General features: G+C 51.7%; 1 protein-coding gene across 3 annotated transcripts in view; it reads left to right on the forward strand.

Moving 5' to 3' along the window:
- The window catches only part of LOC145337978 (putative transcription factor Ovo-like 1), a 46,774-nt gene that overhangs the window by 11,402 nt on the left and 9,372 nt on the right, over positions 1-26,000 (forward strand). The window contains exon 1 of one of the 3 annotated variants that reach the window (XM_080182763.1): positions 14,765-14,815. The exons of 1 other annotated variant lie outside the window; for it this stretch is intronic. Coding sequence is in view for 1 of the 2 variants with exons in the window: in XM_080182762.1 (XP_080038888.1) it covers positions 22,983-23,082 (100 nt within the window). In the remaining variant the exon portion in view is untranslated. Of the gene's footprint in view, positions 1-14,764; positions 14,816-22,521; positions 23,083-26,000 lie in introns of those variants that run through there. One more of the 3 variants, XM_080182762.1, reaches the window with a different exon arrangement.

Below are 26,000 nucleotides of genomic sequence, written 5' to 3' on the forward strand. Positions count from 1 at the left end.
CGCTGGAGCACTGGACTCTCGCTGGTGCCCTGCATCCTTGCTGGAGCACTGGATCCTCACTGGTGCCCTGAATCCTTGCTGGAGCCCTGAATCCTCGCTGGAGCACCGGATCCTCGCTGGAGCAGTGGACTCTTGCTGGAGAACTGGACTCTGGAGCAATGGACTCTCATTGGAGCACTGGACTCTCACAAGAGCACTGGACCTTTGCTGAGGTACTGGACCCTTGCTGGAGCACTGGACCCTTGCTGGAGCACTGGACCCTTGCTGGAGCACTGGACTTTCATGGGAGCACTGGCCACTTGCTGGAGCCCTGGACTCTCGCTGGAGCACTGGTCACTCACTGGAGCATTGGAAACTCACTGGAGCACTGGACTCACTGTAGAACTGATCACTCACTGGAGCACTGGACTCCCGCTGGCGCATTGGACTCTCACAGTAGATCTGGCCACTCGCTGGAGCACTAGACTGTTGCTGGATCACTGGATACATGCTGGGGCACTGGATCCTCGCTGGAGCACTGGACTCTCACTGTAGCACTGGATCCTGGCTGGAGAGTTGTCTGACAGATTGAATGAGTGGCTGGAAGTTGGAGTTCTGTGCGGGGCAAGTGCGATTTCATCCCAGATCCAATCTGGAGCCAGATCGAAAAAGTCATTCAGAAATACACCTCCCCGATACCACTGAGAGAAAAAAAGCGACTCACAGAGGAAGATTTAGATCGAATGGCCTCCTCTTGTTCCTTGGTAATAAGCTCGAGGGGCTGAATGGCTTCCTCCTGTCCCTGTGTAACAGGCTGGGGTAGAGGGGCTCAATGGCCTCCTGCTCCTGTGTAACAGGCTGGGGGAGAGGGGCTGAATGGCCTCCTGTTGTACAGTGAGGACAGTGCTGCGGCGATGAGTGAGGACAAGGTGATTGGAGTCCAGGGTGCGGTTGTTCAGGATGAAGGGGTTACAGTTCGGCAATATCAGCAATCATTCCCAGTTTTTGGGTTAGACGGAGTTGGGATGAATCCCGGGTGGTTACTGGTGATCCCAGTGCTGGAGGGAAATGCTGAGAACAAGTGTAAAGTCACTGGTGCCACCCTGTGCCATGCCAAAGGGTAACTGTAAAGGGTTTACCGTGGGGATGGGCCAGGCAACAACTGAACTCAGTAACTCACACCAGACAGGGCAGCGTCAGTCAGACAGACTGTGACCCCCAGCCACGCTCGGAGATATCAGGGACAGGCGAGCAAAAGCTCAATCAAAGAGGGCAGATTTAAGGAGCATCTTAAAGTAGAGACAGAGAGGGGGGGGGAGAGAGAAAGAGAAAGACAGAGAGAGAGAGAATGAAGGGGGGGGGAGAAAGAGAGAGAAAGACAGAGAGACAGACAGAGAGAGAGAGAGGATGAAGAGAGACAGAAGGCAACAAAGAGTGAGAGAAGACAGAGAGAGAGGGGCTGAGAAAGAGGGACAAAGAGAGACAGAGAGAGAGAGAGACAGAGAAAGGGAGAGAAACAGAGAGTGAGGAGCGAGAGAGAGTGAGGAGAGAGAGAAAGAGGATAACAGAAAGAGAAACAGAAAGGGAGAGACAGGGACAGAAGAAAGAGACAAAGAAAGACAGAGAGAGAGAAAGGGAGAGAGATAGAGAGAGACAGACAGAGGTTGAGACGTTTAGGGAGGGAAAAGCTTAGGGCCCCCAGGCAGCTGAAGGCACAGCTGCTAATGATGGAGCGATGGGAATCGGGGCATAGTCAAGAGGCTGGAATTGGAGGAGTATGGAAGGTGCTATTGTCTCAGCAGGGAGTTAGGGTGGAGAGATACTGTGTGAGTAGAAAATCCCAATTGCAGTTGAGTTGCATCATCTTTCTTACAACAATTGTCCACGATGCACTGGGATCGGCCAGCGCCAATCAGGAGGCAACACAGAGAATTCTCTTAAAAACAGAAAATGCTGGAAAATCTCAGAATGGTGGTTATAAACAAAACTTTTTTCAACAAGTTGCAAGAACTCGGTAACACATAATTGCACTCTGGAAGTATAACTACCTTCCTGTTCTTAAAAATGTTCTCAGCATGCATGTATGCATGCGCGCGCGCGCGCACACACACACACACACACACACACATACACACACAGACAAACAAAGAACTAACTGATAGGGTCTCTCTGCAGCACTGGACTTTATGAAAACAAAGGATAAAGCTCGTATGGTTTCAACGCTGTCGATCTGATGTTCCCTCACATGACAACAACAAGCCGATGGCCCCAGTGGATTTCTGGCAGTTCCATTCAATGGGATTTTAGCCGGGAGGAGAACATATATATGTATATATATATTTCAGGCAAGGCTGAGGCAGCGAGGGAGAGTCAGGATGGATAACCTTCCTTCTCAGTTTATTCCCCAAAAGGAACAACTTGAAAACCAGCAAGTTCCACACTTAAAACTTGCCCCAGCCGTGTGATTTCCAGTAAGTTGGTGGCCTTTAACTTTGCGTGTTCTTCTCCATTTAGCGCTGGCTGTGCTAAACTGTCCCGTAGTGTCCCGGGATGCTGGAGGAATGAGCAGGTAAATATGTGAGGTTACAGGGGGTAGGGCTAGGATTGTTGTCGGTGCAGACTCGATGGGCCGAATGGCTTCCTGTAGAGATTCGATGATCTGTCAAATTCAAAGGTAACTTTCCCATGATTGGGATTTCCCCATAACAAAGTCAACACCCATCTGTTTAATGACGGAACGCCCCGGTCTCAGTGAGAGTTGTTCCAGAAAGTCCAGCGGTACCTTTAACTCAAACAACAGAAATTGAAAGGATCTGTCGAGTGCAGCTTCTCCGAACGAAGACAATTCCAGCAGAGGAACAGGCCCTTCGGCCCCTCCTGCACCGACCATGCTGCCCCGTCTGAACTAAAACCCCCTACCCTTCCGGGGACCGTATCCCTCTATTCCCATCCTATTCATGGATTTGTCCAGACGCCCCTTAAAACTCACTATCGTATCCGCTTCCACTCCCTCCCCCGGCAGCGAGTTCCAGGCACCCACCACCCTCTGTGTAAAAAATCTGCCTCGTACATCTCCTTTAAACCTTGCCCCTCGCACCTTAACCCTGTGCCCCCCCCCTAGTAATTGACTCTTCCACCCTGGGGAAAAAGCTTCTGACTATCCACTCTGTCCGTGCCTCTCATAATCTTGTAGACTTCTATCAGGTCTCCCCTCAACCTCCAGTGAGAACAAGCCAAGTTTCTCCAACCTCTCCTCATAGCTAATGCCCTCCATACCAGGGCAACATCCTGGTAAATCTTTTCTGTCCCCTCTCCAAAGCCTCCACATCCTTCTGGTAGTGTGGTGACCAGAATTGAACCCTATATTCCAAGTGCAGCCTAACTAAGGTTCTATAAAGCTGCAACATGACTTGCCAATTTTTAAACTCAGTGCCCCAGCCGATGAAGGCAAGCATGCCGTATGCCTTCTTGACTCCCTTCTCCACCTGCATTGCCACTTTCAGTGACCTGTGTACCTGTACACCCAGATCCCTCTGCCTATCAACACTCTGAAGGGTTCTTAACTATTTCTCATCCAGTTTATATCCCGACTAAAATAAAGAGACTCAAACTGCGCACGGTGTTCCAGATGTGGTCTCACGAGTGCCCCGTGTAGCTGGAGCAAGACTTCCCGACTTTTACATTCCATTCCCCAGGTGATAAACAATGTTCCATTTGCCTTCCTAATCGCTGGCTGTCGCTGCAGGCTAACTTTTCCTGATTCATGTCCCGGGACGCCCAGATCCCTCTGTACCTTGGAGTTCCCCAATCTCTCTCCATTCCAGTCAGCCACTGCTTTGCTATTCTTGTTCCCAGAGTGGACACATTTCCCCACGTTATACTCCATCTGACAAATCATTGCCCGCTCACTGAACCTGGCCATGTCCCTCTGCGGGCTCCTTACGTCCGCTTCACAGTTTACAGCCCCCACCTTGCTTGATTTGATTTATTATTGTCACATGTATTGGGATACAGTGAAAAGTATTGTTTCTTGCACGCTATACAGACAAGGCATACCGTTCATAGAGAAGGAAAGGAGAGAGTGCAGAATGTAGTGTTACAGTCACAGCGAGGGTGTAGAGAAAGATCAACTTGATGTGAGGTAGGTCCATTCAAAAGTCTGACAGCAGCAGGGAAGAAGCTGTTCTTGAGTCGGTCGGTACGGGACCTCAGACTTTTGTATCTTTTTCCCCAACGGAAGAAGGTGGAAGAGAGAATGTCCGGGGTGTGTGGGGTCCTTAATTATGCTGGAGTTAATTAGTGTATGTGGGAATGGCTGTAGGGGCTGGAGGAGGTTACAGAGATAGGGAGGGGTGTGTAGGGGCTGGAGGAGGTTACAGAGATAGGGAGGGGGGTGTAGGGACTGGAGGAGGTTACAGAGATAGGGAGGGGGTGTAGGGGCTGGAGGAGGTTACAGAGATAGGGAGGGGGTGTAGGGGCTGGAGGAGGTTACAGAGATAGGGAGGGAGTGTAGGGGCTGGGGGAGGTTACAGAGATAAGGAGGGGGTGTAGGGGCTGGAGGAGGTTACAGAGATAGGGAGGGGGTGTAGGGACTGGAGGAGGTTACAGAGATAGGGTGTAGGGGCTGGAGGAGGTTACAGAGATAGGGAGGGGGTCTAGGGGCTGGAGGAGGTTACAGAGATAGGGAGGGAGTGTAGGGGCTGGAGGAGGTTACAGAGATAGGGAGGGGGTGTAGGGGTGGGAGGGGGTTACAGAGATAGGGAGAGGGGGTGTAGGGGTGGGAGGGGGTTACAGAGATAGGGAGAGGGGGTGTAGGGGCTGGAGGAGGTTACAGAGATAGGTAGGGGGTGTAGGGGCTGGAGGAGGTTACAGAGATAGGGAGGGGGTGTAGGGGCTGGAGGAGGTTACAGAGATAGGGAGGGGGTGTAGGGGCTGGAGGGGGTTACAGAGATAGGGAGGGGGTGTAGGGGCGGGAGGGGGCTACAGAGATAGGGAGGGAGTGTAGGGGCTCGAGGAGGTTACAGAGATAGGGAGGGGGTGTAGGGGCGGGAGGGGGTTACAGAGATAGGGAGGGGGTGTGTAGTGGCTGAGGAGGTTATGGAGAGGTAGGGGAGTCTGTGTTTCACTTTGGGCTGTACTGGGGGTAGAGGGGAAGGTGGGGGCGGTGGAGGGTGCAGGGAGCTGGTCCCGAGCTGCTGTCTTTGGTTGGGAAGGGGTTACTCTGGTTGTCCTGGCGATGAAAGCAACACCTTTCTTCCTTGGAATAAAATACAATAATTATGACCTTTGTTCCAAGGACCGTTAGTGTGGAGCTAGACAGTTGGATAATGATTCACTAACGGAACACAAACTGCCACGTTACACTCGCAGTGTAATTAAGGAGGGGCAGTATTCCCAGAAATAGCAGATTTCTCTTTCAACTGGGATCATAACTGTACACACCCCACACACACACTGACTCTCACTGGGGTACGGGTCCCACACACACACTGACTCTCACTGGGGTACGGGTCCCACACACACACTGACTCTCACTGGGGTACGGGTCCCACACACACACTGACTCTCACTGGGGTACGGGTCCCACACACACTGACTCTCACTGGGGTACGGGTCCCACACACACACTGACTCTCACTGGGGTACGGGTCCCACACACACACTGACTCTCACTGGGGTACGGGTCCCACACACACACTGACTCTCACTGGGGTACGGGTCCCACACACACACTGACTCTCACTGGGGTACGGGTCCCACACACACTGACTCTCACTGGGGTACGGGTCCCACACACACACTGACTCTCACTGGGGTACGGGTCCCACACACACACTGACTCTCACTGGGGTACGGGTCCCACACACACTGACTCTCACTGGGGTACGGGTCCCACACACACTGACTCTCACTGGGGTACGGGTCCCACACACACTGACTCTCACTGGGGTACGGGTCCCACACACACACTGACTCTCACTGGGGTACGGGTCCCACACACACTGACTCTCACTGGGGTACGGGTCCCACACACACTGACTCTCACTGGGGTACGGGTCCCACACACACTGACTCTCACTGGGGTACGGGTCCCACACACACACTGACTCTCACTGGGGTACGGGTCCCACACACACACACTGACTCTCACTGGGGTACGGGTCCCACACACACACTGACTCTCACTGGGGTACGGGTCCCACACACACACTGACTCTCACTGGGGTACGGGTCCCACACACACTGACTCTCACTGGGGTACAGGTTCCACACACACACTGACTCTCACTGGGGTACGGGTCCCACACACACACACTGACTCTCACTGGGTACGGGTCCCACACACACACTGACTCTCACTGGGGTACGGGTCCCACACACACACTGACTCTCACTGGGGTACGGGTCTCACACACACTGACTCTCACTGGGGTACGGGTCCCACACACACACTGACTCTCACTGGGGTACGGGTCCCAAACACACTGACTCTCACTGGGGTACGGGTCCCACACACACACTGACTCTCACTGGGGTACGGGTCCCACACACACACTGACTCTCACTGGGGTACGGGTCCCACACACACACTGACTCTCACTGGGGTACGGGTCCCACACACACTGACTCTCACTGGGGTACGGGTCCCACACACACTGACTCTCACTGGGGTACGGGTCCCACACACACACTGACTCTCACTGGGGTACGGGTCCCACACACACTGACTCTCACTGGGGTACGGGTTCCACACACACACTGACTCTCACTGGGGTACGGGTCCCACACACACACACTGACTCTCACTGGGGTACGGGTCCCACACACACACTGACTCTCACTGGGGTACGGGTCCCACACACACTGACTCTCACTGGGGTACAGGTCCCACACACACACTGACTCTCACTGGGGTACGGGTCCCACACACACACTGACTCTCACTGGGGTACGGGTCCCACACACACACTGACTCTCACTGGGGTACGGGTCCCACACACACTGACTCTTACTGGGGTACGGGTCCCACACACACTGACTCTCACTGGGGTACGGGTCCCACACACACACTGACTCTCACTGGGGTACGGGTCCCACACACACTGACTCTCACTGGGGTACGGGTTCCACACACACACTGACTCTCACTGGGGTACGGGTCCCACACACACTGACCCTCACTGGGGTACGGGTCCCACACACACTGACTCTCACTGGGGTACGGGTCCCAAACACACTGACTCTCACTGGGGTACGGGTCCCACACACACACTGACTCTCACTGGGATACGGGTCCCACACACACACTGACTCTCACTGGGGTATGGGTCCCGCACACACTGACTCTCACTGGGGTACGGGTCACACACACACACACACACTGACTCTCACTGGGGTACGGGTCCCACACACACTGACTCTCACTGGGGTATGGGTCCTACACACACACTGACTCTCACTGGGGTACGGGTCCCACACACACTGACCCTCACTGGGGTATGGGTCCTACACACACACTGACTCTCACTGGGATACGGGTCCCACACACACACTGACTGTCACTGAGGTACGGGTCCCACACACACTGACTCTCACTGGGGTACGGGTCCCACACACACACACACTGACTTTCACTGGGGTACGGGTCCCACACACACTGACTCTCACTGGGGTACAGGTCCCACACACACTGACTCTCACTGGGGTACGGGTCCCACACACACACTGACTCTCACTGGGGTACGGGTCCCACACACACACTGACTCTCACTGGGGTACGGGTCCCACACACACTGACTCTCACTGGGGTACGGGTCCCACACACACTGACTCTCCCTGGGGTCCGGTCCCACACACACACTGACTCTCACTGGGGTACGGGTCCCACACACACACTGACTCTCACTGGGGTACGGGTCCCACACACACACTGACTCTCACTGGGGTACGGGTCCCGCACACACTGACTCTCACTGGGGTACGGGTCACACACACACACACACACACTGACTCTCACTGGGGTACGGGTCCCACACACACTGACTCTCACTGGGGTACGGGTCCCACACACACACACTGACTCTCACTGGGGTACGGGTCCCACACACACACTGACTCTCACTCGGGTACGGGTCCCACACACACACTGACTCTCACTGGGGTACGGGTCCCACACACACACTGACTCTCAGTGGAATAGGCTGGAGTGATGAGAATGAGAATCTCACAGCGCCGTGCCCACAGTATCATAGCCTGGGAGGGGGATGTGTTGATGGGTGAACAGGATGATGCAGTGGGAGAACCGGTTTGTTGACAGCATGCAATTCTTTGTAAAAATAAACCTCCGCTTTTTGACTGGCCCTTGATGTTTTGTTCTGGCTTGTTTTTTTGCTAGGGCCTATCTGATTGTTAATCTAAATTCCATCTCATTGCACAAGCGCTAACCACCCGTTCTCCAACACCTGACAGGCGGTACCCACCATGCTACACATCGTTGATAAATTCCTGAAAAATTGCAGGGCAGTTAACGCGCCTTAGTAATTAAAAGCTGAGTTATAACAGTTCACAGCTGTGGATCTTTGATTTGATTTATTATTGTCACGTGTATTAACATACAGCGAAAAGTCTTGCTTCTTGCGGGCTATGCAGACAAAGCACACCGTTCATAGAGAAGGAAAGGAGAGGGTGCAGAATGTAGTGTTACAGTCACAGCGAGGGTGTAGAGAAAGATCAGCTTAATGCCAGGTAGGTCCATTCAAAAGTCTGACAGCAGCAGGGAAGAAGCTGTTCTTGAGTCGGTCGGTACGGGACCTCAGACTTTTCTATCTTTTTCCCGATGGAAGAAGGTGGAAGAGAGAATGTCCGGGGTGCGTGGGGTCCTTAATTATACCGGCTGCTTTTCCCTGAGGCAGTGGGAAGTGTAGACAGAGTCAGTGGGTGGGAGGCTGGTTTGCGTGATGGATTGGGCTACATTCATGATCCTTTTTAGTTGTAGGTGGAAGACGGTCTAAGGTGTGAGTGGTGCCATCGGTGCTCCAGTGGGGGATTTTCACAGTAACTTCATTGCAGTGTTAATGTAAGCCGACTTGTGACATTAATAAATCAGTTTAAATTAAAGATAAGTTGTCCCATCTCCCAGTCAGAAAGCTCTGGGTCTGAGTCCCATTTCACACATGGACCCAGAATATAGACTTACGTTTCAAAACAGCAAACAGGTCAGCGCCTCCTTCTCCCCGCAAAGTTCTGCACTTTGAGTATTTCTCCCACTCCTCCTTTCGATAGTCCCTATTTTGGAAGTTTATTTATTCACGTCACGAGTAAGGCTGACATTAACACTGCAATGAAGTTACTGTGAAAATCCCCTTGTCGCCGCACTCCTGTTCGGGTTACACTGAGGGAGAATTTAGCACGGCCAATGCACCCTAACCAGCACATCTCTCGGACTGTGGGAGGAAACCCATGCAGACACGGGGAGAACGTGCAGACTCCACACAGACAGAGACCCGAGTCGGGATGTGAACCCGGGTCCCTGGCGCCGTGCTAACCCGCTGGACTGCCATGAATCTGCTTCCACCGCCCTTTCAGGCAGCGCCTTCCAGATCACAACAACTCACAAAAAAACATTCTCCTCATCTCCCCGTCTGGGTCTTTCCCCGATTCTCTTCAATCTGTGTCCCCCCTTCCCTCTGGTTACCCACCCTCCGGACACTGGGAAACACTTTCTCCTTATTCTCTCTCTCCAAACCCTTCCTGATTCTGAACCCCTCGATTCAATCTCCCCCTGAACCTTCCCTGCTCCATGGGGAATGATCCCAGCTTCTCCCAGTCTCTCCGTGTGAACTGAAAGCCCCTCATCCCTGGGAACATTCTAGAAAATCTCCCTCTGCACCCTCTCCCAGGCTTTGACATCCTTCCTAAATTTTGGGGGGGGGGGCGGGGCCGGATTTGGGCCCAGTGCTTCAGCTGGGATCTAATCCCCTGTTTACAAAGGCCTTCCCATCACTTCCTTACTGTTGTTTCTCTGTCTCTGTTTGGAGAAACCAGGATTGTGTTTAAAAACATTCCCAAATCCTTCCTGGTCAGATTATTTTCCCGAGACGGTTGGATGAGGTCCTGAACTAGGCCGTGGGGGCGATGGGGGTGAGAGCAGAGATAGGCCTCAGGCTTGGTCTACCTGGGGATCTAATGACCACTCCGCTCTGCTGGGAGGGTTGATGAACACTCAGCACTGACCCTCCCACAGTGCGTCGCTCCCTCAGCACCGACCCTCCCACAGTGCGGCGCTCCCTCGGCACCGACCCTCCCACAGTGCGGCGCTCCCTCGGCACCGACCCTCCCACAGTGCGGCGCTCCCTCGGCACTGACCCTCCCACAGTGCGGCACTCCCACGGTACACTGGTGTACAGAATGATGCCGATTTATTTTATACATTCTCGGGATCTGGGCCTTGTTTGGTTGGGCTGAATTTATTACCCATCTCTAATTGCCCCTTGAGAAGGGGGTGGGTGAGCCGCCCATCTTGAACCCACTGCAGTCACCGTGTGGTGTAGGTACATCCACAGCGCTGTTAGGGAGGGAGTTCCAGGATTATGATTGGACATTGGCGGCACGGTAGCACAGTGGTTAGCTCCAGGGTCCTGAGTTCGATTCCCGGCTCGGGTCACTGTCTGTGTGGAGTTTGCACATTCTCCTCGTGTCTGCATGGGTTTCCTCCGGGTGCTCCGGTTTCCTCCCACAGTCCAAAGATACGCGGGTTAGGTTGATTGGCCATGCTGAAATTGCCCCTTAGTGTCCAGGGATGCGTCGGTTAGAGGGATTAGTGGGTATAATATGGAGGTAGGGCCTGGGTGGGATTGTGTTCGGTGCAGACTCGATGGGCCGAAGGGCCTCTTTCTGCACTGCAGGGTTCTATGATTCTATGATGTCAGTCAGTCCCCGTGTGTGGTGTAGGTACACCCACAGTGCTGTTAGGGAGGGAGTTCTGGGATTTTGACCCCAGCAACAGTGAAGGAACGGCCGATATATTTCCCAGTCGGGATGGTGAGTGGACTTGCAGGTGGTGGTGTTCCCCATGTGTCTGCTGCCCCTTGTCCTTCTAGGTGGTAGAGGTGGTGGGTTTGGAAGGTGCTGTGGAAGGAGCCTTGGTGAGTCGCTGCTCCCGCCTACTTAGGCATTAAATTCCTGAGGTCACACAATCTCTATTCAGACTGAGAGGAACCCATCTCCTCCTCCTCAAATCAAACCCAGTCCAAACCACAATGTGTGGAACACCTTTCCAAATCCGCCAGGAGGTTAGAAACCAATTGTGTACGGGATAAACCGTTTCGGAAAGTGAATGAGCTGTTAACTGGTTATACAGGATCTGTCGGTTCCATCCTGCACCCCTCCTGCACGTAGCGACTTGCACTGCAGTGAGGCAGAGAGATTCCAGCCATAACATCCCATTCCCGAGCACTCCCTTCAGGAATGGGTGGCACGATGGTTCGGGCTGCTGCCTCACGGCGCCAGGGACCCGTGTTCCACTCCTGGCTCGGATCACTCTCTGTGTGGAGTCTGCACGTTCTCCCCATGTCTGCGTGGCAAGTGTGAGGTGGTCCACTTTGGTAGGAAGAATGGTAGGAAGGACTATTACTTACGTGGCGAAAAACTGCAGCAGGCGACGGTGCAGAGGGACCTCGGGGTCCTTGTGCATGAGTCGCAAAAACCCAGCTTGCAGGTGCAGCAGGTGGTCAGGAAGGCGAATGGGATGCTGGCCTTCATAGCGAGGGGGATTGAATATAAAAGTAGGGAGGTCTTGCTGCAGCTGTATAGGGCATTGGTGAGGCCGCAGCTGGAGTACTGTGTGCAGTTTTGGGCGCCGCACCTGCGCAAAGATATTTTGGCCTTGGAGGGAGTGCAGAGGAGGTTTACTAGGCTGATGCCGGAGTTGAGGGGGTTGAGCTATGAGGATAGGCTGAATAAACTGGGCTTGTACTCGTTGGAGTTTAGAAGAATGAGGGGAGATCTCATTGACACGTATAAGATGATGAATGGGATGGATAGGATAGATGTGGAGAGACTCTTCCCGCTCAAAAAAGACAGTAGGACTAGGGGGCACAGCCTCAAGATAAAGGGGGGGCGTTTTAGAACAGAGTTGAGGAGGAACTTCTTCACTCAAAGGGTGGTGAATCTCTGGAATTCTCTGCCCGTTGAAGTGGTGGAGGCTGCCTCGCTAAATATTTTCAAGAAGCGGGTTGATGGGTTTTTGATAAGAGAGGAGATTAAGGGTTATGGGGAGAGGGCCGGAAAGTGGAACTGAGCCACAACAGATCAGCCATGATCTTATTGAATGGCGGGGCAGGCTCGAAGGGCCAGATGGCCTACTCCTGCTCCTATTTCTTATGTTCTTATGTTCCTCCACATCCTCTGGTTTCCTCCCACAGTCCAAAGATGTGCAGGTTAGGTGGATTGGCCATGCTAAATTGCCCCGTGGTGTCCAAAGATGTTCAGGTTAGGTGGATTTGCCATGCTAAGTTGTCCCTTAGTGTCCAAAGATGTGCAGGTTAGGTGGATTGGCCATGCTAAATTGTCCCTTAGTGTCCAAAGATGTGCAGGTTAGGTGGATTGGCCATGCTAAATTGCCCCGTGGTGTCCAAAGATGTTCAGGTTAGGTGGATTGGCCATGCTAAGTTGTCCCTTAGTGTCCAAAGATGTGCAGGTTAGGTGGATTGGCCATGCTAAATTGTCCCTTAGTGTCCAAAGATGTGCAGGTTAGGTGGATTGGCCATGCTAAATTGTCCCTTAGTGTCCAAAGATGTGCAGGTTAGGTGGATTGGCCATGCTAAATTGTCCCTTAGTGTCCAAAGATGTGCTGGTTAGGTGGATTGGCCATGCTAAATTGTCCCTTAGTGTCCAAAGATGTGCAGGTTAGGTGGATTGGCCATGCTAAATTGTCCCTTAGTGTCCAAAGATGTGCAGGTTAGGTGGATTGGCCATGCTAAATTGTCCCTTAGTGTCCAAAGATGTGCTGGTTAGGTGGATTGGCCATGCTAAATTGCCCCTTAGTGTCCAAAGGGTTTTCCTTGATCCGACCCACCAAGGACTTCTCATGCCCCCTCCTCGCTCTCCTAATCCCTTTCTTTAACTCATTCCTAGCTACCATGTAACACTCAAGCAACCCAACTGAACCTTGTTTTCTCATCCTTACATATGCTTCCTTTTTCCTCCTTTGTGAACCGTGGTTCCCGCGCTCAGCCATTTCCTCCTCCCTGCCTGCCAGGGACATACCTATCAAGGACACGCAGTATTTGTTCCTTGAACAAGCTCCACTTTTTGTTGTGCCCATACCTGACAGTTTCTGCTCCCAGCTTATGCTCCCTAATTCTTGCCTAATCGCATCATAATTACCCCTGCCCCAATTATAAACCTTGCCCTGCCGTGTGACCCTATTGCAATAATGAAGGACACCGAATTGTGGTCACTATCTCCAAATTGCTCTCCCACAAACAAATCTAACACTTGGCCCTGGTTCATTACCCAGCACCAAGTCCAATATGGTCCCACCTCTTGTCGGCTTACCCACATATTGTGTGCAGGAAACTCTCCTGCACACACTGTACAAAAAGTGTCCCATCTGAACTATTCGACCTATAAAGGTTCCAATCAATATTTGGAAAGTTAAAGTCACCCATGATAACTATACCCTGTGATCTCCACACCCATCCATAATCTGCTTTGCCATTTCCTCCTCCACATCGCTATTACTATTTGGGGGCCTGTAGAAAACTCCTAACAACGTGACCGATCCTTTCCTATTTCCAGCTTCAGCCCATATGACTTCAATAGGCAGATCGCCCTCAAAATGCCTTTATCAGCAGCCGTTAAACTATCCTTGGTTAACAATGCTACTGCTCCACCTCTTTTACCACCTTCCCTACTCTTACTGAGACATCTATACCCCGGAACTGCCAACATCCCTGTCCCTGTTCTAACCATGTCTCCATACTGGCCACAACGTCATAGTCCCAAGTATCAATCCACGCTCCACCCACTGTCGGAAGGTCAGTCAAAGAACAAAGAAAATTCCAGCACAGGAACAGGCCCTTCGGCCCCTCCTGCACCGACCATGCTGCCCCGTCTGAACTAAAACCCCCTACCCTTCCGGGGACCATATCCCTCTATTCCCATCCTATTCATGGATTTGTCCAGATGCCCCTTAAAACTCACTATCATATCCGCTTCCACTCCCTCCCCCAGCAATGAGTTCCAGGCACCCACCACCCTCTGTGTAAAAAACCTGCCTCGTACATCTCCTTTAAACCTTGCCCCTCGCACCTTAAACCTGTGCCCCTTATTAATTGACTCTTCCACCCTGGGAAAAAGCTTCTGACTATCCACTCTGTCCGTGCCCCTCATAATCTTGTAGACTTCTATCAGGTCTCCCCTCAACCTCCGTCGCTCCAGTGAGAACAAACCAAGTTTCTCCAACCTCTCCTCATAGCTAATACCCTCCACACCAGGGCAACATCCTGGTAAATCTTTTCTGTACCCTCTCCAAAACCTCCACATCCTTCTGGTAGTGTGGTGACCAGAATTGAACCCTATATTCCAAGTGCGGCCTCACTAAGGTTCTATAAAGCTGCAACATGACTTGCCAATTTTTAAACTCAATATCACGGCCGATGAAGGCAGCAAGAAGTGTAGACAGAGTCAATGGATGGGAGGCTGGTTTGTGTGATGGATTGGGCTACATTCACGACCTTTTGTAGTTCCTTGCAGTCTTGGGCAGAGCAGGAGCCCAGACCAAGCTGTGATACAACCAGAAAGAATGCTTTCTATGGTACATCTGTAAAAGTTGGTGAGAGTCGTAGCGGACATGCCAAATTTCCTTAGTCTTCTGAGAAAGTAGAGGTGTTGGTGGGGCTTTCTTAACTATAGTGTCAGCATGGGGGGGTGCTGGGATGGTTCCCCTCGGACAGAGAAGGTTAAGGGGTAGATTGCATCAAGCTGTTGTGAATCCGGAAGCCTTTGGATAGAGTGAATAAGGAGAAAGTGTTTCCAGTGTCAGGAGGGTGGGGAACTAGAGGGGGGAGGACACAGATTGAAGAGAATCGGGGAAAGAACCAGAGGGGGAGATGAGGAGAATGGATTTTTTGCGAGTTGTTGTGATCTGGAAGGCGCTGCCTGAAAGGGCGGTGGAAGCAGATTCAATAGGAACTTTCAAAAGGAGGGAGATACTGGAAAAGGAGAGATTTACAGGGCTGTGGGGGGAAGAATGGGGGGTGCAGGAGGGGAAGGCACTACAGAAGGTCGTGAATGTAGCCCAATCCATCACACAAACCAGCCTCCCATCCATTGACTCTGTCTACACTTCCCGCTGCCTCGGGAAAAGCAGCCAGGATAATTAAGGACCCCACACACCCCGGACATTCTCTCTTCCACCTTCTTCCTTCGGGAAAAAGATACAAAAGTCTGAGGTCCTGTACCGACCAACTCAAGAACAGCTTCTTCCCTGCTGCTGTCAGACTTTTGAATGGATCCACCTCACATTAAGTTGATCTTTCTCTACACCCTCGCTGTGACTGTAATACTACATTCTGCACCCTCTCCTTTCCTTCTCTATGAACGGTATGGTTTGTCTGTAAAGCGCGCAGGAAACAAGACTTTTCACTGCATGTTAATACACGTGACAATAATAAATGAAATCAAATCAAACTAATCAAATGAATAGAGCTAGCACAGGAAGAGTGGGCCGAATGGCCTGCTGCTGTGTTGTGCTGTTCTATAAATAGTTTACTGTGATAGTGGGCCTGAAGGAGTTGGGGAGCGGGTGGAGGAACTAATTGGATCGACCTTTCCAAGAGCTAGCACAGGAAGGGAGGGCCGAATGGCCTCCTGCTGTGCTGGCTGAGTCTGTGACTGTCAGCACTCAAGATTGGGATGGCAGAGCGTGACGGGGGAGTGGCCGGATTTATTGTTATGGGACGGGCGGGTCTGCCATCAAAACTCCCAGAGGCGAAGGAGCTGGTGGGGGCCCCAGCCCCACCGCTGGCTCACAGTGGAGCTGCCGCAGGCTGCCTCAGATTGCCACTCTGTCACGCCAGGTTATCCTGGCACAGGTACAAGCCTGCCCTGGAAGGCAGTGGGAATCATCAGACGCCGCTGTGAGCTGTGGGGAGCAGAGAGTTCTTCTCCCTTCCGGATTGTGAACAATGCCATTGCCAATGTGAGTTGCGATGGTGTCCTCAGTGCAACCCTGTGCCCTCGACAACATCACAGAACACATTGCCGCGTGGGTCTGGGGTTCCACACCCCATGCCTCAATGCTACATACCATTCAGCACCTCACGCTATCTCCGAACCACAATCTCTTCCCCACCCTGGAGAACCGGTTGCAAAGGAACATTTTTGAAGCCGTTCCAGGCCCCAGCTGCTGTGGCAGTCAGCTCCCCACGGGGAATGTCAGAGGGTCAGTGCCGAGGGAGCGCCGCACTGTGGGAGGGTCGGTGCCGAGGGAGCGCCGCACTGTGGGAGGGTCGGTGCCGAGGGAGCGCCGCACTGTGGGAGGGTCGGTGCTGAGGGAGCGCCGCACTGTGGGAGGGTCGGTGCTGAGGGAGCGCCGCACTGTGGGAGGGTCGGTGCTGAGGGAGCGCCGCACTGTGGGAGGGTCAGTGCTGAGGGAGCGCCGCACTGTGGGAGGGTCAGTGCTGAGGGAGATCCTGTTCATTACTGGCTGGCAGATCACGGTGCGGTATGTGGGATCTTGCTGTGCATTAATTAGCTGTTGTGTCTCCAACACTAAAAGTGCTTCCTTGACTTTGAACTGCTTTGGGAGTTATCAGGTGAGTATAATATGGAAATTTGAGTTATGGTGTTTAGGAAGGCCATTTGGCCCATTGTTCTGTTATTGGCTCCTTCAAGCTTTATTCCATTAGTTACATTCACAGCTCTACAGAGAAACCTTCTTTAACTTTCCAAAGAAAACTGGCAAAACTAAAAGCACACATGCAAATTCATTCATGTCACACACACACCCCACATTCGTGTTAAGATGTTCATCGATACCAGCCCAACGAGTCTCTACATGTTGTTGTAACGGTCTGTTACAAAACAGAGAAGAAACTTGAAACTAGACCTGTGTTCGAGCTGTGACACAATCCATCAGAAAACAAACATTTGCCCATCTCTCCATCTCCTCTCCTGCCTTGGGACGTCCCAAAGTGAAACACAGATTTCCCCCCCACCCGCAACATCTCTCCAGCCCCCTCAGCACTGACCCTCCCACAGTGCGGCGCTCCCTCAGCACCGACCCTCCCACAGTGCGGCGCTCCCTCAGCACCGACCCTCCCACAGTGCGGCGCTCCCTCAGCACCGACCCTCCCACAGTGCGGCGCTCCCTCAGCACCGACCCTCCCACAGTGCGGCGCTCCCTCAGCACCGACCCTCCCACAGTGTGGCGCTCCCTCAGCACCGACCCTCCCACAGTGCGGCGCTCCCTCGGCACTGATCCTCCCACAGTGCGGCACACCCTCAACAATGACCCTCCCACAGTGCGGCACTCCCTCAGCACTGACCCTCCCACAGTGCGGCGCTCCCTCAGCACCAACCCTCCCACAGTGCAGCGCTCCCTCAGCACTGACCCTCCCACAGTGTGGCACTCCCTCAGCACTGACCCTCCCACAGTGCGGCGCTCCCTCAGCACCAAACCCCCAACAGTGCGGCACTCTCTCAGCACTGACCCTCTGGCACTGCGGCACTCCCTCAGCACTGACCCTCCCACAATGTGGTGCTCCCTCAGCACTGACCCTCCCACAGTGGGACATTCCCTCAGCACTGACCCTCTGGCGCTGTGGCACTCCCTCAGCACTGACCCTCCCACAGTGGCACACTCCCTCAGCACTGACCCTCCCACAGTGCGGCACTCCCTCAGCACTGACCCTCCCACAGTGCGGCACTCCCTCAGCACTGACCCTCCCACAGTGCGGCGCTCCCTCAGCACTGACCCTCCCACAGTGCGGCGCTCCCTCAGCACTGACCCTCCCACAGTGTGGCGCTCCCTCAGCACTGACCCTCTGGCACTGCGGCACTCCCTCAGCACCGACCCTCCCACAATGCGGCGCTCCCTCAGCACTGACCCTCCCACAGTGTGGCGCTCCCTCAGCACTGACCCTCCCACAGTGCGGCACACCCTCAGCACTGACCCTCTGGCACTGCGGCACTCCCTCAGCACTGACCCTCCCACAGTGGCACACTCCCTCAGCACTGATCCTCTGGCACTGCGGCACTCCCTCAGCACTGCGTTGTGGGGATCTATCTGTAACATGGGCTACAGTTGCGTGAAGAATCCTCTGTTTTGTTGCGGGCGTGTCCCTTTAAGAGCACCACACCCCCAATAAATGCTGTGTAAATAGTCTGTCACTGTTGTGCCAGGGGGCATTTATTGACTCCTGTAGGCTGAACATAAGAACTAACAGACCTTTTAACAGAACAGGTTTTCAAGAAGGTAGCTTGTATCAGAGTGCGACTATTGGAGAGACAATGAACAAGACTCGAACGTCCCTTATTTTTATATGTGAATGCGCTGTGAGAATAATGTATGTTACTCATCAATAGTTTTGCAAATAATTCTGTCACACCCTTTGGAAAGCCAGTTAATTAATAAGTTTCACCGAGTTTGCGAAAGGGAGCCCTTCACACCCTCCTATCAGCACCTGACCCACCCTGCTGATTTAAATATAGCTCCAGTTAACTCCTAATCACAGGCCCCATTCAATACAACTCAGAAAATCTGCCCTGTCCCCACTGAACTGAGCTTTCAGGCTGCTGCTCTTCTATAGCAGGGGGTAGTCCAGTGGTGATGGGCAGAACGGCCACCCCCAGCAAGATTACTGCACAGCCTTGCAGTGGAAGCCTGGATAGAGTAGACGTGGAAAGGATGTTTCCACCAGTAGGAAAAAACTAGACCCAGAGGGCACAACCTCAGGCTAAAGGGACGATCCTTTAAAACAGAGATGAGGAGGAATTTCTTCAGCCAGAGAGTGGGGAATCTGTGGAACTCTTTGCCACAGAAGGCTGTGGAGGCCGGGCCATTGAGTGTCTTTAAGACAGAAATAGATAGGTTCTTGATTAATAAGGGGATCAGGGGTTATGGGGAAAAGGCAGGAGAATGGGGATGAGAAAAACATCAGCCATGATTGAATGGCAGAGCAGACTCGATGGGCCGAGTGGCCTCATTCTGCTCCTAAGTTTTATGGTCTGATGTAAGGTCACTGGTAATCATGGTGACATGGTAATCATCACTGCTGCCTCACAGTGCCAGGGACCCGGGTTCGATTCCTGGCTCGTGTCACTGTCCGTGTGGAGTTTGAATGTTTCCATAGATTTCCATAAATGCCCCATAGAAAGCATTCTTTCTGGTTGTATCACAGCCTGGTCTGGGCTCCTGCTCTGCCCAAGACCACAAGGAACTACAAAAGGTCGTGAATGTAGCCCAATCCCATCACACAAACCAGCCTCCCATCCATTGACTCCGTCTACACTTCCCGCTGCCTCGGGGAAAAGCAGCCGGCATAATTAAGGACCCCCTCACACCCCGGACCTTCTCTCTTCCACCTTCTTCCATCGGGAAAAAGATACAAAAGTCTGAGGTCACGTACCAACCGACTCAAGATCAGTTTCTTCCCTGCTGCTGTCAGACTTTTGAATGGACCTACCTCGCACTAAGTTGATCTTTCTCTACACCCTCGCTGTGACTGTAACACTACATTCTGCACCCTCTCCTTTCCTTCTCTATGAACGGTATGCTTTGACTGTATAGTGCGCAAGAAACAATACTTTTCACTGCATCCCAATACATGTGACAATAATAAACCAAATCAAATTCCTCTGGGTGCTCCAGTTTCCTCCCACGCTCCAAAGATGTACGGGCTAGGTGGATTAGCAATGCTAAATTGACACTGGTGTCAGGGGATTAACAGGATAAACATGGTGCTGCGGAAATAGGGCCTAGGGTCGGATGTGATCAGTGCAGACTTGGTGGGCCGAATGGCCTCCTTCTGTAATGTGGGGATTCTATGATTCATCCCTGGGACATGGGTGTTGCTGGCTGTGCCAGCATTTACTGCCCATCCCTAGTTGCCCCGTTGGAGGGCAGTTGAGAGTCAACCCACATTGCTGTGTCTCTGGAGTCACATGTAGGCCAGACCGGGGTAAGGACGGCAGATTTCCTTCCCTAAAGGGAACCGGATGGGTTTTTCCAACAATGGGTCATCAGTAGATTCTTAATCCCAGATATTTTTTATTGAATTTAAATTCCACCAACTGCCATCCCCCAAAATGTTAGCCGAGTTTCTGGATTAATAATCCACCGATAATATCACTGGGATATTGTCTCTCTCTGTCTCTCTCTCGCACTCTCTGTTTTTCTCTCTCTTTCTCTGTCTTTGTCTCTCTCTGTCTCTCCATCTCTGTCTCTTTCTCTCGCACTATCTTTCTCTCTCTCCCTCTCTGTCTCTCTCTCTCGCGCGCTCTCCGTCTTTCTCTCTCTTTCTCTATGTCTTTTCTCTCTCTCTCCTTCTCTGTCTCTCCATCTCTGTCTCTCTCTCTTGCACTCTCTGTCTTTCTCTCTCTCTCCTTCTCTGTCTCTCCATCTCTGTCTGTCTCTCTCTTTCTCTTGCGCTCTCTGTCTTTCTCTCTCTCTTGCGCTCTCTGTCTTTCTCTCTCTCTCCCTCTCTGTCTGTCTGTTTCTCTCTCTTGCGCTCTCTTTCTCTCTCTCTCTTTCTCTATGTCTTTCTCCCTCTCTCTGTGGATCTTTCTCTCTGTCTCTCGCTGTTCTTCATGCAGAGAGTGGTAGGTGCCTGGAACGCACCGCCAGAGGAGGTGGTGGAAGCAGGCTCATTAGCAACATTTAAGGGGCATCTGGATGGGTACACAAATAGGGACGGAATAGAGGGATAGGGACCGAGTAAGGGCAGAGGTTTTTTTTTAGAGCATCATGGTCAGTGTAGGCTTGGAGGGCCAAAGGTCCTGTTGCTGTAACGTTCTCTGTTCTTTCTCTGTTAGCCCGGGTTCAAATTCCCCCACGGCAGATGGTGGAATTTGAATTCAATAAAAAATATCTGGAATTAAGAATCTCCTGGTGACCCATAGTTGTAAAAACCCATCCGGTTCCCTTTAGGGAAGGAAATCTGCCGTCCTTACCCCGGTCTGGTCTACATGTGACTCCAGAGTCGCAGCAGTGTGGTTGACTCTCAACTGCCCCTCCAAGGGGCAACTAGGGATGGGCAATAAATGCTGGCCCAGCCAGTGACACCCATGTCCCAGGGATGATTTGGAAGAAAGAGAGGGTGAAAGAGGGGGAGAGAGAGAGAAAGAAAGAGAGAGAGAGAGAGCTACACAGACAGACGGAGGTGTATATCTAATGTACTGGGCAGGTTTGGTTTGGTTTATTTCTGGGAGGCGATTCTGCAGAGATGGAATGCAATTTGGGGAGACAAATGGTAAAGTTGAGGTGTTGTTTGGGATGAGTCAGGGTGGTTGGGAGAGAGGTATGTGTTTATGGAGAGGTTGCTTTAAGACAGTGTGTGTGTATAAAGGTAGACAGGCAGACAGGTGTGTTCTACACACTGCTGCCACCGTTATTTATCAGCGCATGCGTCAATGCCCAGGTTCCTGCTTTCCAACTCGCTGACTTTTATGTTATCTGGTTAGAGGTGGGTCCCACTAACTGAGCTCTCTCTCTGTCTCTTCCGTTTCTTCCTGGTCAAATCAGGTAGAGAGAGGCTGACAGGCTTACCTGCTGCTGGATCCACGCACCAGAGAGAGAGACAGAGACAGAGAGAGAGAGAGAGACAGAGTGAGAGAGACAGAGAGAGAGAAACAGAGGGAGAGACAGAGTGAGAGAAACAGAGGGAGAGACAGGGAGAGAGAGGAACAGAGACAGAGAGAGAGACAGAGAGATAGACAGAGAGAGAGAGAAACAGAGACAGAGAGAGAGAGACAGAGACAGAGAGAGAGAGAGAGACGGGGGGGAGAGAGACACAGAGAGAGAGACAGACAGAGACAGAGAGAGACAGACAGACAGACAGACAGAGAGCAAGAGATAGAGAGAGAGAGACAAAGAGAAAGACAGAGAGAGAGAGGGAGAAAGAGAGGTAGAGAAAGAGAGACAGAGGTACAGAAAGTGAAAGGTTTTATATATATATATATAGAGAGAGAAAGAGAGGTATAGGGAGAAAGACAGAATCAGGTATAGAGAGAGACAGACAGACAGACAGAGGGAGAGAGACAAACACAAGGAGGGAGGGAGAAGAGAGAGAGACAGCAAGAAAGGGAGAGAAGGAGAGAAAGAGACAGAGAGAGAGGGAGAGAGAGAGGGAGGGAGAGAGGGAGGGAGGGAGACAGAGAGAGAGGGAAGGAGAGAGAGAGAGACAGAGAGAGGGAGAGAGAGAGAGGGAGGGAGAGAGACAGAGAGAGGGAAGGAGAGAGAGGGGCAGAGAGTGAGGGAGGGAGGGAGAGAGAGAGAGAGAGAGACAGGTTTATACAGAGAGGGAGAGAGAGAGATAGGTTTATATATAGAGAGAGAGAGCAGCAGAGCCGGTTAGAGGAATCCAGGTTCAGTGTTTAGTCACACAGGTGCCTCTCCTGTTTCAGAGGTAACAGTGAGCGCCAACCAGGAAGAACAGTGCAGAAACTTTCTGAAACTAAGTTAGTCCCTCTGTTCTGTATGTGTGCGTGTAGGTGAGAGCAGCGCACACACACAGAGACACACACAGAGGCACATACGCAGTGACACACACACAGAGACAAATACACAGAGACACAGGGAGACACACACACAGAGACAGAGATACAGAGACACAAAGACACATACATAGGCACATACATAGAGACAGAGACACAGGGAGACACACACACACACACACACACACACACACAGAGACACACGCACACAAACACAGAGACTAAGACAGAGACACAGACAGAGACAGACACAGAGGCAGGGTGAGGATCTGCTGGGGTACAGGATGCCCAGGGCATTTTTGGTGAAGACTCGGGCTGAAAACACGAGGTTTCAAGGCTGGGGAGAGATTCCTGATGAGCTGCGAGCTGATATCTACATTCCACGTGAGTACCCCCACCCTGTGTTACCCCCCCTCCCCATTTAACCCCCTCCCCATGTTAACCCCTTCCCCATTTAACCCCCCTCCCCACATTAACCCCCTCCCCATGTTAACCCCCCTCTCCATGTTAACCCCCTCCCCATTTAACCCCCTCCCCACGTTAACCCCCTCCCCACGTTAGCCCCCCTCCCCATGTTAACCCCCTCCCCATTTAACCCCCCTCCCCACGTTAACCCCCTCCCCACGTTAACCCCCCTCTCCATGTTACCCCCCTCCCCATGTTAACCCCCTCCCCATGTTACCCCCCCTCCCCATGTTACCCCCTCCCCATGTTAACCCCCCTCCCCATGTTACCCCCCTCCCCATGTTAACCCCCTCCCCTTGTTAACCCCTTCACCATGTTAACCCCCCTCCCCATGTTACCCCCCCTCCCCATGTTACCCCCCTCCCCATGTTAACCCCTTCCCCATTTTAACCCCCTCCCCATGTTAACCCCCTTCCCCATGCCAACCCCCTCCCCATGTTAACCCCCTCCTCATTTAACCCCCTTCCCCTTTTTAACCCTCTCCCCATGTTAACCCTTTCCTCGTGTTAACCCACTCCCCATTTCATCAGCCCATTAAAACCCAGCAGAGATCGAGGGGATCCACTGTGCCTGCGAGGGAGCGACTGCGCTCCAAAACAGGATCCACTGTGATTCCAAAGATCCACTATGTTTGGGAAGGATCCAATGTCTGTAAGAGGGGATCCACTGTGTTTGGGAAGTGATCCACTGTATCTGAGAGTAATCTTATGTTTGCTATAGAGATCCACTGTAATTAAGAAGGGATCTACTGTACCTCAGAATTGTCCCATGTTTGTAAGGGGGATGCACTATGTTTGAGAAGGGATCCACTGTATCTGAGAATTCTCCAGTGTTTGTAAGGGGGATCCACTGTATCTACAAAGGGATCCACTGTATCTGAGAACAAACCTGCGTTTGTAAGGGGATCCCCTGTGTTTGGGATGGAATCCAGTGTATCTGAGAATTGTCAGGCATTTGCCAGGGGATCCACTGTTTGGGAAGGGATCACAGTATCTCATAATTATCCGGTTTGGGAAGGGATTCACAGTATCTCATAATTATCCGGTTTGGGAAGGGATTCACTGAATCTCATAATTATCTGGTTTGGGAAGGGATTCACTGTATCTCGTAATTATCCGGTGTTTGTAGGGTGATCAACTGTGTTTGCAAAAGGGATCCACTGTATCTGAGAATAATCCCGTGTTTGTCAGGGGATCCACTGTATTTGAGAAAGATCCGCTTGATCTGAGAACCATCAAACATCTAAGGGAATCTTCTCTATTTGAGAAGGATCGACTGTATCTCAGAACAATCTCACGTCTGTGAAGGAATCCACCTGTTCGTAAAGGGATCAATTGAATCTGGAAATGATCCAATGCAAGGAGATCCACCATTTTTGGGAGAGATCTTCTGTATCTGAGAATGGTCCAAAGTCTTTAAAGGGATCTACCATGTTTTGGGATTCTATCCACTGTATCTGAGGATGTCCAAGTATCTAAAGAGGATCCACTGCATTTGGGAAGGATCCATTGTCCCTTGGGGTGATCGACTGGCTTCAAAGGGGGGTCCACTGTACCTGAGTAGAATTCAGTGCCAGAAAGGGGATCCACTGTGCTTGGGAAATAAACCAACTACATTCAAAAGGGATCCACTGTGTCTGGGAAGGGATCCACTCACTGTGCCACAATGTTCATCTATCCTTGCCCCAAAGGATTTGATCTGATTTATTATCATCACATGTATTGGCATACAGTGAAAAGTATTGTTTCTTGCGCACTATACAGACAAAGCATACCATTCATAGAGAAGGAAAGGAGAGGGTGCAGAATGTAGTGTTACAGTCACAGCTAGGGTGTAGAGAAAGATCAACTTAATGCGAGGTAGGTCCGTTCAAAAGTCTGACAGCAGCAGGGAAGAAGCTGTTCTTGAGTCGGTCGGTACGTGACCTCAGACTTTTGTATCTTTCCCGACAGAAGAAGGTGGAAGAGAGAATGTCCGGGGTGGGTGGGATCCTTAATTATACCGGCTGTTTCCCGAGGCAGTGGGAGGTGTAGACAGAGTCAATGGATGAGAGGCTGTGTTGTGTGATGGATTGGGCTACATTCACCACCCTTTTGTAATTCCTTGTGGTCTTGGGCAGAGCAGGAGCCCATACCAAGCTGTGATACAACCAGAAAGAATGCTTTCTATGTGGCATCTGTAAAAGTTGGTGAGAGTTATAGCTGATATGTCTAATCTTTTCATGAAAGGACTTTTTGCAAATATAATACTGTTGCTTTTTTTTTTGAAATGAAGATAGAACATGGAAACAATTGTTTTAATCCCAAAAAAGTTTATTTTTAATATTTGAAAAGTTTAGAGTTTAGTGAAAATCTCTTTGGGAAACCTGTTTTATATATGTGTGTGTGTGTGTGTGTGTGTGTGCGAGAGAGTGTGAGTGTGTGTGTGAAAGTGAGCGTGTGCGAGAGAGAGACTGTGTGTGTGTGTGTGTGTGTGTGTGTGTGTGTGTGAGAGTGTGTGTGTGTGTATGTGTGTGTGTGAGAGTGTATGTGTGTGTGTGTGTGTGCGACAGAGAGTGTGTGTGAGAGTGTGAGTGTGTGTGTGAGAGTGAGCTTTTGCGAGAGAGAGCTTTTGCGAGAGAGAGACTGTGTGTGTGTGTGTGTGTGTGTGTGTGTGTGAGTGAGTGAGAGGGGGTGTGTGAGTGTGAGAGTGTGCGAGAGAGAGAGACTGTGTGTGTTTTTGTGTGTGTGTGTGTGTGAGAGTGTGCGAGAGTGAGCTTGTGTGAGAGACAGAGACTGTGTGTGTGTGTGAGAGAGAGAGAAAAAGTGTGTGTGAGTGAGAGAACGTGTGTGTGAGAC

Source organism: Carcharhinus amblyrhynchos, unplaced genomic scaffold (assembly GCF_965287045.1).
Source record: "Carcharhinus amblyrhynchos unplaced genomic scaffold, sCarAmb.v2.hapA scaffold_87, whole genome shotgun sequence".
NCBI lineage: Eukaryota > Metazoa > Chordata > Chondrichthyes > Carcharhiniformes > Carcharhinidae > Carcharhinus > Carcharhinus amblyrhynchos.